Source organism: Elgaria multicarinata, chromosome 3 (genome assembly GCF_023053635.1).
Source record: "Elgaria multicarinata webbii isolate HBS135686 ecotype San Diego chromosome 3, rElgMul1.1.pri, whole genome shotgun sequence".
In the NCBI taxonomy this organism is placed as follows: Eukaryota; Metazoa; Chordata; class Lepidosauria; order Squamata; family Anguidae; genus Elgaria; species Elgaria multicarinata.
Window position 1 is genome coordinate 273,117 of NC_086173.1, and position 12,258 is coordinate 285,374.

Here is a 12,258-nt window from a genome sequence, read left to right on the forward strand (position 1 = left end):
AAAGAGACATGAACTGAAACAGCGCAACAGCGCACAGACGTGGACGCGCCCAGCTCTAGACTTGCTAAGGAAACGGAGGGGGAAACCGCGGACTCAAACCGTGGGTGGGGGAGGGGGAGTAGGTGTGATGGAGTCCTAGATCTGGCAGGGAGAGGAAAGCACTCCCATCTGAAGAAAAGAATGACCTCTAAGAGATTTTGAATGTCATACTGGTCCAGATCCCATTCAGTCATCCAGTTTGCCCTGCAGACACAGGTCGTAGAGATATCATTACAAGGCTTGATATCATCAGTAAGCAGATGATATAAACCATACCCTTGCCCGTCGAGTCTCGGCAGTTCTGCTTCTGCTCTGGAAGGTATGCCTATAGCAACAGGAAGGCACAAGAGCTCTCCTTTTCTCTGTCCAGGAAACAGTTAAGTCATGATGGCAGGGAGAGGCAGCCACAATCAAGCTGCCCTTTGCACTAGGCCCCTGAACATTGGGTGGGCAGTCTAACGGCATGGCTCAAAGAACTAGAGCACTATGCTCAGCTGTGCTCTTTCCACAAGATCGCAGATACTAGGTTTTAAGCCTGTCTTTTTTAGCTGTGTAATTTAGGCTAGCCCTTATTTGACATGCCCTGGTGCTAATCAGAAGTGCCTTTTTATTTATTATTTATTTTTATTTAAAACATTTATATCCCGCCCTATATCAATAAGATCTCAGGGTGGCGCTTTCTAGGAGCTTCAGGAGATCCTTTCCCCTTTAAATTGTGTGTTCCATTCACTGCTTAATGTCAATGACAAGAACACTGAGAGTGTGCTGATGTTGAGAAGTTGTCTCATCATCAATAATGCAGCAAAGCTGCCACCATGTGGCAGGTAAAAGGCCTGACAATGCTCCACAAGTCAGCAGGGTACCAGGTGACCCATTTAGAACTCGTCTCTTGGTAAAGTATATTCAGTATTCTCAGACCAAGCTTATGTAAATACACTTTGGAATGACTGGGTCTAAAATAAAGGATAACTATATTGTTACTAGAATACCCTTCTGTGTGATGCTGCCTTACATTCCAAAGCCCTTCTCAAAATCCACTTTTTTAGGAAGCCTTTGGCACAACTCACTAGTCCTCACCCCTCATTGAAAAGAAGCCCCAGTACAGGAATTAAATGTATATTCTTCCCCCTATTATCCCCCTCCTCCATTTTCCTCCCCTCCATCCTGTGCCCCCACATCCCTCACAGCCTGCATTAAATGTTAGATTGTAAGTTCCTTAGGAACTTTACTTTGAGTTACTTCTCTGTAAATCAAAGGTTTGCAACTTGTCACTGTCCAGATATTTTGTCCTACAACTCCCATCAGCCCTCTCTGGGCCCATTCAGAAGACACCTTAAACCATGGCTTTCATCAGGGTGGTTAAGCCAGAAAGCCAGGCCGTGTTCAGAAGATAGCTTAAACTATGGCTTTAACCATGCTGAATAAGGCTTTTGGAAAGGCGGAACACAAAAGATGCTATTTATTTGTCTCTCTGCTCCTACGCATCACCTAAAGGGATAACCACACAGAGGAATTAAGGAAGAGGGCAAAGGCTAGCTCAGAAGCCCCCCTTCCCGCCCCTTCAGTCTAGGGGAAGTCGAGGATTCTCTAAGAAGATGGCCAGCTGGGCTGCCACCGTGTCCAGGTCAATGGGGTTGGCATACTTCAACAGGTTGGTGCCCTTGAGGAAGTAGTGTTTCAGGAAGTGCTGGCTGACACATTTATGCAGCTTCTGGACTATCCGTAGGAAGCCTGTGTGGAAACAGCACCAGTCGTTGGAGCGAGGGTACTTCTCACAGGTCCAAAAAAGCACCATCTGGAATCAAACACAGAAAAAACAAAACACTACTGAGCACAATGGAGTAAATTCAACAAAAATACAAGAAATGCTGCATGGAATGAATCAGCCCTGCCCAGTATAGCAGAATCACACAGAAGCACTGTTTCATGGCCCTCACTGCTGCTTGCTGACAGGGTGGGGGAATATAGTGAGCTTGGGCAAGGAAAGCAAGTTATAACCTGCTGGAGCCTTTTAAACCGGGCATACCCTGGAGAAGTTAAGGTAGTCAACTCACTAGAGAAACATAGCAACTAGAGTTTGCATGATGCGGCTAATTCATCATGGGTGACTACTCACGAGGAGTTACATGCTGGAAAGGGGCAGCTCCAGACAACAGCCAAGCTGCAGCATTTTGCACTAGATCCAGCTTCCGGAGCAGCTTCTTATCCACATGGAGCACGTTGCAGTAATCCAACCTTGAGGTTACCAATGCCTGTACCACTGTGGCCAAGCTATCCCTGTCCAGGAGAGGCCGTAGTTGGCAAACCAGCCGAAGATGGTAAAAGGCACTCTGAGCCGCAGCGGCCACTTAAGCCTCCAGCGACAGAGGTGGGTCTAAGAGTACCCCCAAACTACGAACCTGTTCTTTCGGACTTGGGAACCACTCACCCACAGGGCTTCCGTCTTGCCAGGATTCAGTCTCAGTTTATTGGCCCTCAACCAGCCCATTACTGAGTCTAGACACTGGTTCAGGACCTGCACAGCCTCACCTGATTCAGTTGTCACAGGGAGATATTGTCATCAGCGTATTGATGGCATTTAGCTCCAAATCCCCTAATGACCGCTCTCAACGGCATCATATAGATGTTAAATAACATTGGGGACAAGATGGTGCCCCGCAGCACTCCATAGCTCAATTGCCATGGGGCCGAGGACTGGTCACCCAATGCTATTCTCTGAAAACGACCCCGTAGGTAGGACTGGAACCACCATAACACAGTGCCTCCGATGACCAGCCCACGGAGTCGATCCAGGAGGATACCATGGTCGATGGTATCAAAAGCCGCCGAGAGGTCGAGCAGGATTAACAGGGTTGCATTCCCCCTGTCCCTCTCTCGATAAAGGTCATCCATCAGGGTGACCAAGGCTGATTCAGTCCCGTAACCAGATCAGAACCCAGACTGGAATGGGTCCAGATAATCAGGATCCTCCAAGAGTGCCTGCAGTTGCTCTGCCACAACCCTCTCAAGTACCTTCCCTAAAAAAGGGGTGTTTGCGACTTTGCGGTAGTTGTCTAATACCACTGGGTCCAGGGTGGGCTTCTTCAGGAGTGGTTGCACTACTGCTTCCTTAAGGAGAGCAGGGCCATCGGGCCGGGGGGGGGAATCACGGGGGGGAGATGGGGGCCGGGGGAAAGACCGGACCCAGCAGGAGAGGGTGGGGAGAAGAACGGGGGCAGGCATCAGGGACGGGAACAGGGCCTGGCGAGCGGGGACAGGGGACGGGCAGGGGGAGCGGGGAACCCTTTATTTTTTAAAAAAAAACACTTACCTTTTTCGTGGGTGCACTCCTGCGCACATAGCCCTTTAAGCTTAAAAAAACCGGAGCACGCGACGGGGCTTTCCCTTGCCCCGTTGTGTGTTGACGTCTGGCTAGGGGCAACGGGGCGCGCTAGCTGCAGCGCGGCGGCGCCCCTACTCCCGACCGGATTATCTCGTAGGTCTAGCAAGGCCCTAAGTGACTTGTCCAAGTAAGCTCTACGGCTGAACAAGGAACTGAATGTGTCTCTGCCATATCTAAACCCAGTGCTCTAGCTGCTACAACACACTGGATCTCATTGATAATTTAATAGCCCAAATAAGTTACATTAAAAAAACCCATTAAATTAACATTAAAAATAAATAATTGAGCCCTTTTAGTCAAACTGTATTTGCATTTGAATGAAGCCATTCTGTGGTGTTGGGTTACCACAACAGCAGTTATTAACAAAATAAGATAGTGGTTCTCTCCAGTCCTGGGTCTCCTTTTCTGCACTGAATACTTTGTGTAGACCCACATCAGGTTCAACTATATGTTATGGGAGAGATTTCCCACAAAACATGAAGTTTGGCTCAAAGCCAAAATGACAGGAAGTTCCAAATCTCAGCAGAAGAATAACTAGTCAATAGCAGGAACATGACGTGATGACCCGTCATGAAGAACAGCAATCTGAACCACTCCTGCTGCACAACTTTGTAGGCGACCAAAATAATCCACGATGACCAACAGACAACATGATAACCCGGGATGTGTTAAATAACTTTCTGCAGACTGTTTTGAGCAAATTAATATACAGTATATACAGAGCTGTTTCCATTACTAAAAGCAAAGATTACATTTGGATGAAATGATAACCCACAATATGTTATCATGATGTATGTTGGGATTTTTTAATCCAGGTTGGCTTATTTGCTCAAAACAGTCTGCAGAAAGTTATTTTTTAAAAATAAAGGGTTCCCCGCTCCCCCTGCCCGTCCCCTGTCCCCGCTCGCCAGGCCCTGTCCCCGTCCCTGATGCCTGTCCCCGTTCTTCTCCCCACCCTCTCCTGCTGGGTCCGGTCTTTCCCCTGGCCTATGAGCGCTGTGCCCAGTCCGTGGCTTCTACTGGCTACTCGCAAGTAAGCGAGCAGCCGGGAAAAGCCACAGACCCTGCTAGACTTTCCGCAGCCCTGGCCTCAGCTACGGAAAAGCCGGGCCATAACTGCATCCGGTTATCCCGGGTTAAGGGAGGACTTAGCCCGGCCTGACCCCAGGATCCCCTGTGCGTCATCTGGATGCACAGGAGGGAGACCGGGCCTCACACCAGGCTAACGCCTTGTCTAACAACGGCCTTAGTCTAACTTACCTCTCAAGGTTATTATGAGTATAAAGCAGAGTTATACTAACCTGAGCTTCTTGGAAGAAGTTATATTTTTTTTAAAAAAAAATAACCTCATATTTTTAAAGGTGTCCTTGTTTTTACTGTGCATAGCATCAGTCTGTAAAATGTGTGATTACAGATAATTCATTACTGTGCATAGATCGTGAATTTAAAAAGGCTCATTTGGCAGAATCTAGGGGATTCTAGAACCTATTTTATTTGGAAGGGGCCATAGCTCCCAGCACAAACTTTACAGGTAGAAGATCTCAGTCAATAGGATCTTGAATTAGCAGGAGTGGGAAAGGTCTGTTGAAGGAGTCAGGCTAGACAGGGCCTAAATGGACCAATAGTCTGACAAAGTTATAAGGCAGCTTTATTAGGGTGACTATATGAAAAGGAGGACAGGGCTCCAGTATCTTTAACAGTTGTATTGAAAAGGGAAATTCAGCAGGTGTCATTTCTATATATAGGAAATTCACCAGGTTCTCCATATATACAAATGACACCTCTGAAATCCCCTTTTCAACACAACTGTTAAAGATACAGGAGCCCGGTCCTCCTTTTCATAGGGTCACCCTAAGCTTCATACACTCCTCTGGAATGGAGCACAGATTGTTTTTAGTGCAGCTCCTTGCAAATCATTCGCAAGGAGCAAGTCCCCCCAATAAAGCAGGAGCTCCCGCACTACATATCTTTATCTACCCATTCCAGCCTCCCTGCTCTTGTTGGCTGTACTCACCTTCAGGTGGAAGGATGTGAGGATTGGCTTATTTCCCACACACCAGACATCCTCCTTCATTTGCCGCAAAACCCGGAAGCACATCATGCGACAACCACCATCCTCATCAAGTCCTGCCATTAATATGCGCTCAGCTCGTGAGAAGCTCAGGTGCCAGTGGTAATTGGAAGAGGCCAAGAGATCAAAGCCAAAAGACTGCAGAAAGAAGTAGAAAAAGTCATGCTGGAAAGGATGGGGAAAGTTGACTGAGGATATCTTAGTCAGAGTGTAGCACCAGAGACAAGTCAAGCATCTCTGTAAAACTGCATTTGTAATCCCAAATTTAATCATTTATTTTAGTCAACCCTATCCCAAGGGAGGGTACTTATACTCTGAAGCAGATTTAAAATGACAAAATGTACAATGAAAATATTCTGAATTTAAAGAAACTCATACACACTTAGCTTATTGCCCTTAGCTCATTGCCTCTAGAAGATGATATGCTCAGGCTTAGGCTTTGGTAAGTCTCTACTAGAAGGAGCTCTATACATATCTGGAGAGGCTTCCACAAGTGTCTTTCTATTTGCCTCCATAGGTTATTAATTGGTCCACTGGTGGAGACAGGAGAACATGGGACTGGTTTTAGTGGCTGCAAGGGGAAAAACCAGAGAAGACACTGTCACTATATTGTAGAGTAAATTGAATGGAACATGGGAGTGGCCATCTTCCCTGACCCTACTAGCAGGTATTGGATTGGTGCCATTCTCCATATTTTCATGGGCTGTGTACATTTCCTCTCTCTCCCGAAATATGGAGGGTTGAAATGCAAATACGACTCACATTCTTCACTCTAGTTCACAGGAGATGTGCTGCTTGACCCCACCCTCCCATTTCATTTCTGGCATGGCTGGAGGAAATCAGTGAGAAGATAATCCCTGATATTAAGTAACATTAACTGCGGCCAGATTTACGCCAAGCAGGATAGAACGCATTGAAAGCAGTTTGGAAACAGTATATGGAATGAGTCATGGGTCCCAACCGTTGTCAATACCATTATAAATCCTCATTGCCAAATCCTGCTGTCAAGTGCCTCTTTTTGCTTCTCTTTGGAATAAAACCACAGCCCATGAATATCATCTCTCCTGATACCTTAACACACTGTACTTTTTCCTGGCAAGGCCAGGGCTTGAAGCATCGGGGCCACTTGCTTTTCTGAGGCCAACATGTTGGGATCTCAATCGTTGGAACCAGCTCAACCTCCACCTGGGAACTGGGTGTCTCGACAGCAACATGGACCACTGAGCTGAAGCCTTCTACAATGCTGACTTTGTCTGGGGAAGGGACATCAAGAGCATATTGTCAGCAGAGGATAGCCCACAGCGCAAGCAAAGCAAGTTATAGTAGAGCTATTAGCATTGACATCAAAGGGGAGAAAAGCATTGCTCCATATCAAAACCACTTTGGGGTCAAATTAAGGCCCTGAAACCAGGACAAGCCTGAGTCTAGGGATCTATACACCCTAGAGCTACACAGAATAGCACTCTTCAAATACTTGAAAGGTTGTCACACAGAGGAGGGCCAGGACCTCTTCTCAAACATCTCAGAGTGCAGGACACAGACTAATAGGCTCAAGTTACAGGAAGCCAGATTCCAGCTGGACATCAGTAAAAACGTCCTGACTGTTAGAGCAGTATGACAATGGAACCAGTTACCTAGGGAGGCAGTGGGCTCTCCCACACTGGAGGCCTTCAAGAGGCAGTTGGACAGCCATCTGTCAGGGATGCTTTAAGGTGGATTCCTGCATTGAGCTGGACTTGATAACCTTATAGATAACATAAAAGGTAACAAAACTGCTTAGAAGGGCCACCCTGTGAATTGGAGGCCCATAATTGACTGGGAAGATCAGTCAATTAATTAAATTGTCAATTAATTGGTGGGGAGATCAGGAAACCATAGTGTCCAGTATGTGTTCTTCTTTCCACATCCCCAAAGAAGTCTTGATGTGAAGCATTGATTGTCCTTTTGGAGCTATTGCTAGCTCCATCACACATTTATCACGCTCTTGCCATTCCTGGCATGTGTTTTTGCAGCCTGGTTCTCACATGACATTGTTCCTGTCCTGCGCTCATCTCACCTCTTCCCCTCCATTTTCCATCTTATTTTGGAGCAGGAAAAGTCCAGTTCTTTTCCTTCCATGCACAATAAAGCTGCTCTTCCATCCCATGTATTACTGTCCTTGTGCTATATCGGACCATCACGTTTTTTGTTGGGGGCATGTGTCTTGCTGACAAAAGAGGAGGGCGGGGCGGTTCTCTGCTCAACTGCTCAACCGTGAAGGGGGAGGGAGAGAGGGCGTCTGAATATTTCACGGAGAAGGTGAGCGAGGCTGCCAGTGGCTGGGACTCAGTCCCATTCAGTTCTATGGTTCTTACTCCTGAGTAGGCATATCTAGGTTTCCTGACCAGAGCAGTGTCAACTTCCAGTTGCTATCCCAACGTAGTCCACAAACTTTTCCAAAAACTAATTATAATACTTTCTCTTCGGCTATATTGTTTAATAGTGTGTTGTTTTACTGTAATTGGACAGTTTCAGGCTGCTGTACTATTGTAATTGTGCAGAAATAAAAATAAAAAAATATAAAAAATTAACTGCAGGGGGAAGCAGAACTGGGGGGCTGGGGGGGGGAGATTTTGCAGGCACAGTAAAAGATACATGAGCAGAAATAGCTCAACAACGCACAGATGTGGAAGTGCCCAGAGCATATTGGCAAGGCAGAAAACATGCTAACCAAGAAGAGTCTTTTCCACAGTATGAGCTCAGCAGCATTCTTTACTTTCAGTGTGAAATCTCCCTTCTCTCTATTTCTTCTCATCTGACAGCTGTTCTGCGCTTCAGACACAAAAAAGACAAGAGCATGCGAATGAAATGTCTCTTTGCATTCTCTCTTAGGGATATGCCCCTTACGTAAATAAACTCGTGACAGATCACTTGAACGCTTGCTAAGGAAGCTTTCCGCTAGCCTGGTACTGTAGTCAGAAGGACAGTTGCTTGCAGATGTGTCAGAGAAGGCAGGGGAACGCTGCTGCAGCTGGAGAGGCTGTGGCGGTGTGGGAAGGCCACAGGGAGTGCCTGCAATTGGTCGTGGAAGCAAAGCCCTGCCACAATAAGCAGTTCCTTTCACACCACCTACAGTGAACTCACCCATGAGATTGCAAGACACAATCGATTTCTCCACAAGTTCTCGGAAGACAGTAAGGACTTTGGCAGGCACAAGGTCACCCTCAATGTTCACCTCTGCCTCATGCCACTGCTGGAGGCTCTTGGAGAACTGTTCCACTTCCAGCCACTGCTGCATCTCTTCCGGGTCTCTGACAGGAGACAGGAGTTTTGTTCCGTGGACCGTGTAGTAACGCCAGCGTCGTTTCTGGCCCTCTTTGTATCCAGACAGGCCAAGTAGTGGCACAGTGAAGAGCAAGTGGCTGGGCGCTAATACCTACACAAATTCAGAAAGGTTGGAACAGGAAACTGGAAGGGGATGGCAATGGAACTCCAGAAAGCAGTGAGAAAGGAACAGCAGCAGCCTATGTCAAGTTCCCCATGAGGTCAGCAGTCAGGCAAAGTCGGCTAGTATTGTGATGGAGGGGTGGAGGGATGTGGGGATTAAGGCTGAGAGAACAGTGGCTGCTATAAAGTGACCCGGTAAGGACGTGGCTTAGATTTGGATATACGTTTAGGATTCCGGCCTTCGCTACTACTCTACATCTGCTAACAGTGGACATGTGTTAACATTATTGAACCACTCCCTCTTGGCATAGACACATTCAGGGTTTTGTCAAGCAGAATGGTATATCTGCTATCTACAGTCAGGAATAAAAAGTAAGATTACATACTAATGCTAACATGCAATAAACAAACTGATCACACAGACAATGGGCTCCATTATAACAGCATTCTACCGCACTCTCATCGTGCCTGGTTTGCTGTTTTGCAGCGCAGTACTGACATGATGTCGTGCCTGTCCTGCAGTCACCCTGCCTCTTCCCCTCCATTTCCTGTATTTTCCTAGAGTGGGGAAAGTCTGGTTTATTACCTCCATGCGGGATTAAAGCACCCTTCCACCCCCATGTATTGCCATCCTCGTACGTTGGAGGTGTGTGCTTTGAAGGGAGGCCTTGCTCACGAAAGAGGTAGGCAGGAGGTTCTCCTCCTCCAGCATGGTAAAATGCTAGACAACAAAGCCACGGTGAGGAGGGGAAGGTGCCCATCCATCACAATGTCCAACAATGACAATAACCAATGAACTGGAGGGGGAAGGCGAAGGGGTGGGGTGGAGTGGGAGAGCAAACCAATACAGTGGTGATACCACAAACACATGTAAAAGGGACCATTAGCTTGACACATTAACGAAATGGAGGTGGAAATCACGGAGGCAAATCAGGAAAGAAAAGTAGGTGTGATGGAGCCCAATAACTAAAGGCTGTGGTAATGGATCCAAAAACCTAGCCCTATTCTCTTTTGCAGTTATCAAACACATGTCCAGATACAGAAATTGTGGTTCACATCACAGACTTTGGATTTATTTATTTTTTCAGTAACTTAAGTGTCATGTCCCTACTTGAGGAGCCCTTGGAGACAATTGGGGCACACCCAATTCAGGTACGCACAGACCACCTGAGTCTTGAATATCTACAAACAGCTTGCAAGTTAAACCAGCGTCAGATTCGGTAGTCCTTTATCTTTTCCCACTTTAACTTCACTGTAACCTACATTCCCAGTAAAAACCGGCAAGCAGATGCCCCGTCCCAGAAGCCAGAGTACTCCCTGGTTCGGGATGAAAACTCAGTATCCACAGTTTTATGCTCTGAAAACTTTTTGGCTATCCAGATCCCACTGTTCATGGCTGACCAGGTCCATGACCAACAGCAGCAGGATCCTTAAGCTCAGACCCATCTCCTTCAGTGCCAGAATAACCAATCTTCAGGAAAGTTTCTCAGTCCAAAATGGATTGCTATCCCATTATGTTCCACCAGATGTCTTTATGGTCCACCAGGGGCCCTCTGAGCAGAAGTACTTCAATTATGCCATGACAGCCAGGACATTTTGGCCTATACAAAAGACTCCACTTGCTTACTAGGTAATTTTGGAGGCCAAAAGGTACAGAACGCTGCGTTGCAGCATGTGATATCTGCCAGCGATCCAACCTGGAAAGCCTGCAGATCTTTTGCTCCCCCTAGAAACCCCTTCTTGGCCATGGAAGATGCTATCTATGGACTTTATTAAAAAATTGCCCATTTCCAGAACCTACAGCACCATCCTGGTGGTAGTAGACCTGTTTTCAAAGATGGCCCACTCCATTGCCTGCCCTGGAATCCCCTCAGCCAAAGAGACAACTCAGTTGTTCAATCGAAATATCTTCCAACTACATGGTCTGCCAGAACACATTGTTTTGGATCATGACACTCAATTCACAGCTCATTTCTGGCAGTCTGTGTTCAAGTCCTTGGACGTGTAGCTCTATCTCTCTTTGGCCCATCATCTTCAATCTGATGGGCAAACTGAGTGCACTAATGCTACACTGGAGCAATACCTCCATTGCTATGTGAACTTACAGCAGGAGAAATGGGCAGAGCTCTTGCCTTTAGCAGAATTTGCATATAACAACTCCCTACTCTCTTCTACTCACCAGACCCCTTTCTTTGCAAATTATTGCTACCATCCCTGTATGGGATGGCTGTCAACCATCGACCCATTCACAAGCTCGATGCCCATTTCATTGGACACTTTCCCATTGTTGCACAAATCAACGCAGTAGTGTTCCGCCTAAAATTGCCCTCATCTCTACCTATTCACTCAGTTTTCCACCGCTCACTTCTGGTTCCTGATTTACCAACCCATCTTTCTGGGGATCGTCCATCACCACCACCACCCATTACAGTGGATGGGGAGGATGAATATGAAGTGGAGGACATACTGGATTCCCAGCTATACTGAGGCTGCCCCCAATATTTCATAGACTGGAAAGGTTATGGGCCAGAAGACTGTTCTTGGGAGGATGCCATGAATGTCCATGCTCCAAATCTGGTCTGGCAGTTCCATTGCTAAGATCCAGGAAAACCTGCCCCCTTGAAACTGTCTGGGAGGGAAGGAAGCCCCTACTTCCTGACTTGGAGCAGAGCAGAAGCAGAGAAGAGCAGCTGGCCTAGATGAACTAGAAGCTAGAAAAGAAAGCCAGCTCCCAGAGAGTGAGCGATCAGAGCGAGTGAACAGGGGGAGCAAACAGGAGTTTGACAGGGGGAGTGTAGGGGAAAAGGAGACCAAGGCAAGCGGGAGAAGAGAGGCCTCAAGGAAATCCAGAAGGTTGCCAGTTCAAAGAGACCATGTGCTTGCCATGTGCTCCTGAGTGCTGAGTGAAGAAGGGAAGGGGTGTGTGGGGACAGTGTGTGGCCTGATTGTTCTCAGCAATCAGTAGCCTGATTGCTGTTGATTGTTGTTGGCCTCCCAGTGACCTCATTCTACTTCCTGACTTGGAGCTGAGCAGAAGCAGAGAAGAGCAGCTGGCCTAGCTGAACTAGAAGCTAGAAAAGAAAGCCAGCTCCCAGAGAGCGAGCAAACAGGGGGAGCAAACAGGAGTTTGACAGAGGAAGTCAAGGGGGAGGTCTCTAAGGGCAAAAAAAAAGAAAAGAAAAAACCAAAAAACACAAAACAAAACAAAAAAACAAAAAAAATATTTTCTCTCTCTCTCTCTCTGAAGACATACTCATATAGTTGCGCACCTTCAGAGAGGACAGGAAAAAGCACAGGCAATTTCACTATAATCAGAAAGGAAAAAAACAAAACAGAGATA

The 12,258-nt window shown here is 46.9% G+C and overlaps 1 protein-coding gene across 1 annotated transcript in view; it reads right to left on the minus strand.

The window, feature by feature from the left end:
- Positions 1-1,600: 1,600 nt before the first annotated feature.
- MAB21L3 (mab-21 like 3) overlaps positions 1,601-12,258 on the minus strand; it is a 28,082-nt gene continuing 17,424 nt past the window's right edge. The window contains exons 4-7 of the mRNA XM_063123014.1: positions 8,616-8,907; positions 6,564-6,745; positions 5,436-5,630; positions 1,601-1,834 (exon numbers count right to left, since the gene is read on the minus strand). Coding sequence (XP_062979084.1) covers positions 1,601-1,834; positions 5,436-5,630; positions 6,564-6,745; positions 8,616-8,907 — 903 coding nt within the window. The remainder of the gene's footprint in view (positions 1,835-5,435; positions 5,631-6,563; positions 6,746-8,615; positions 8,908-12,258) is intronic.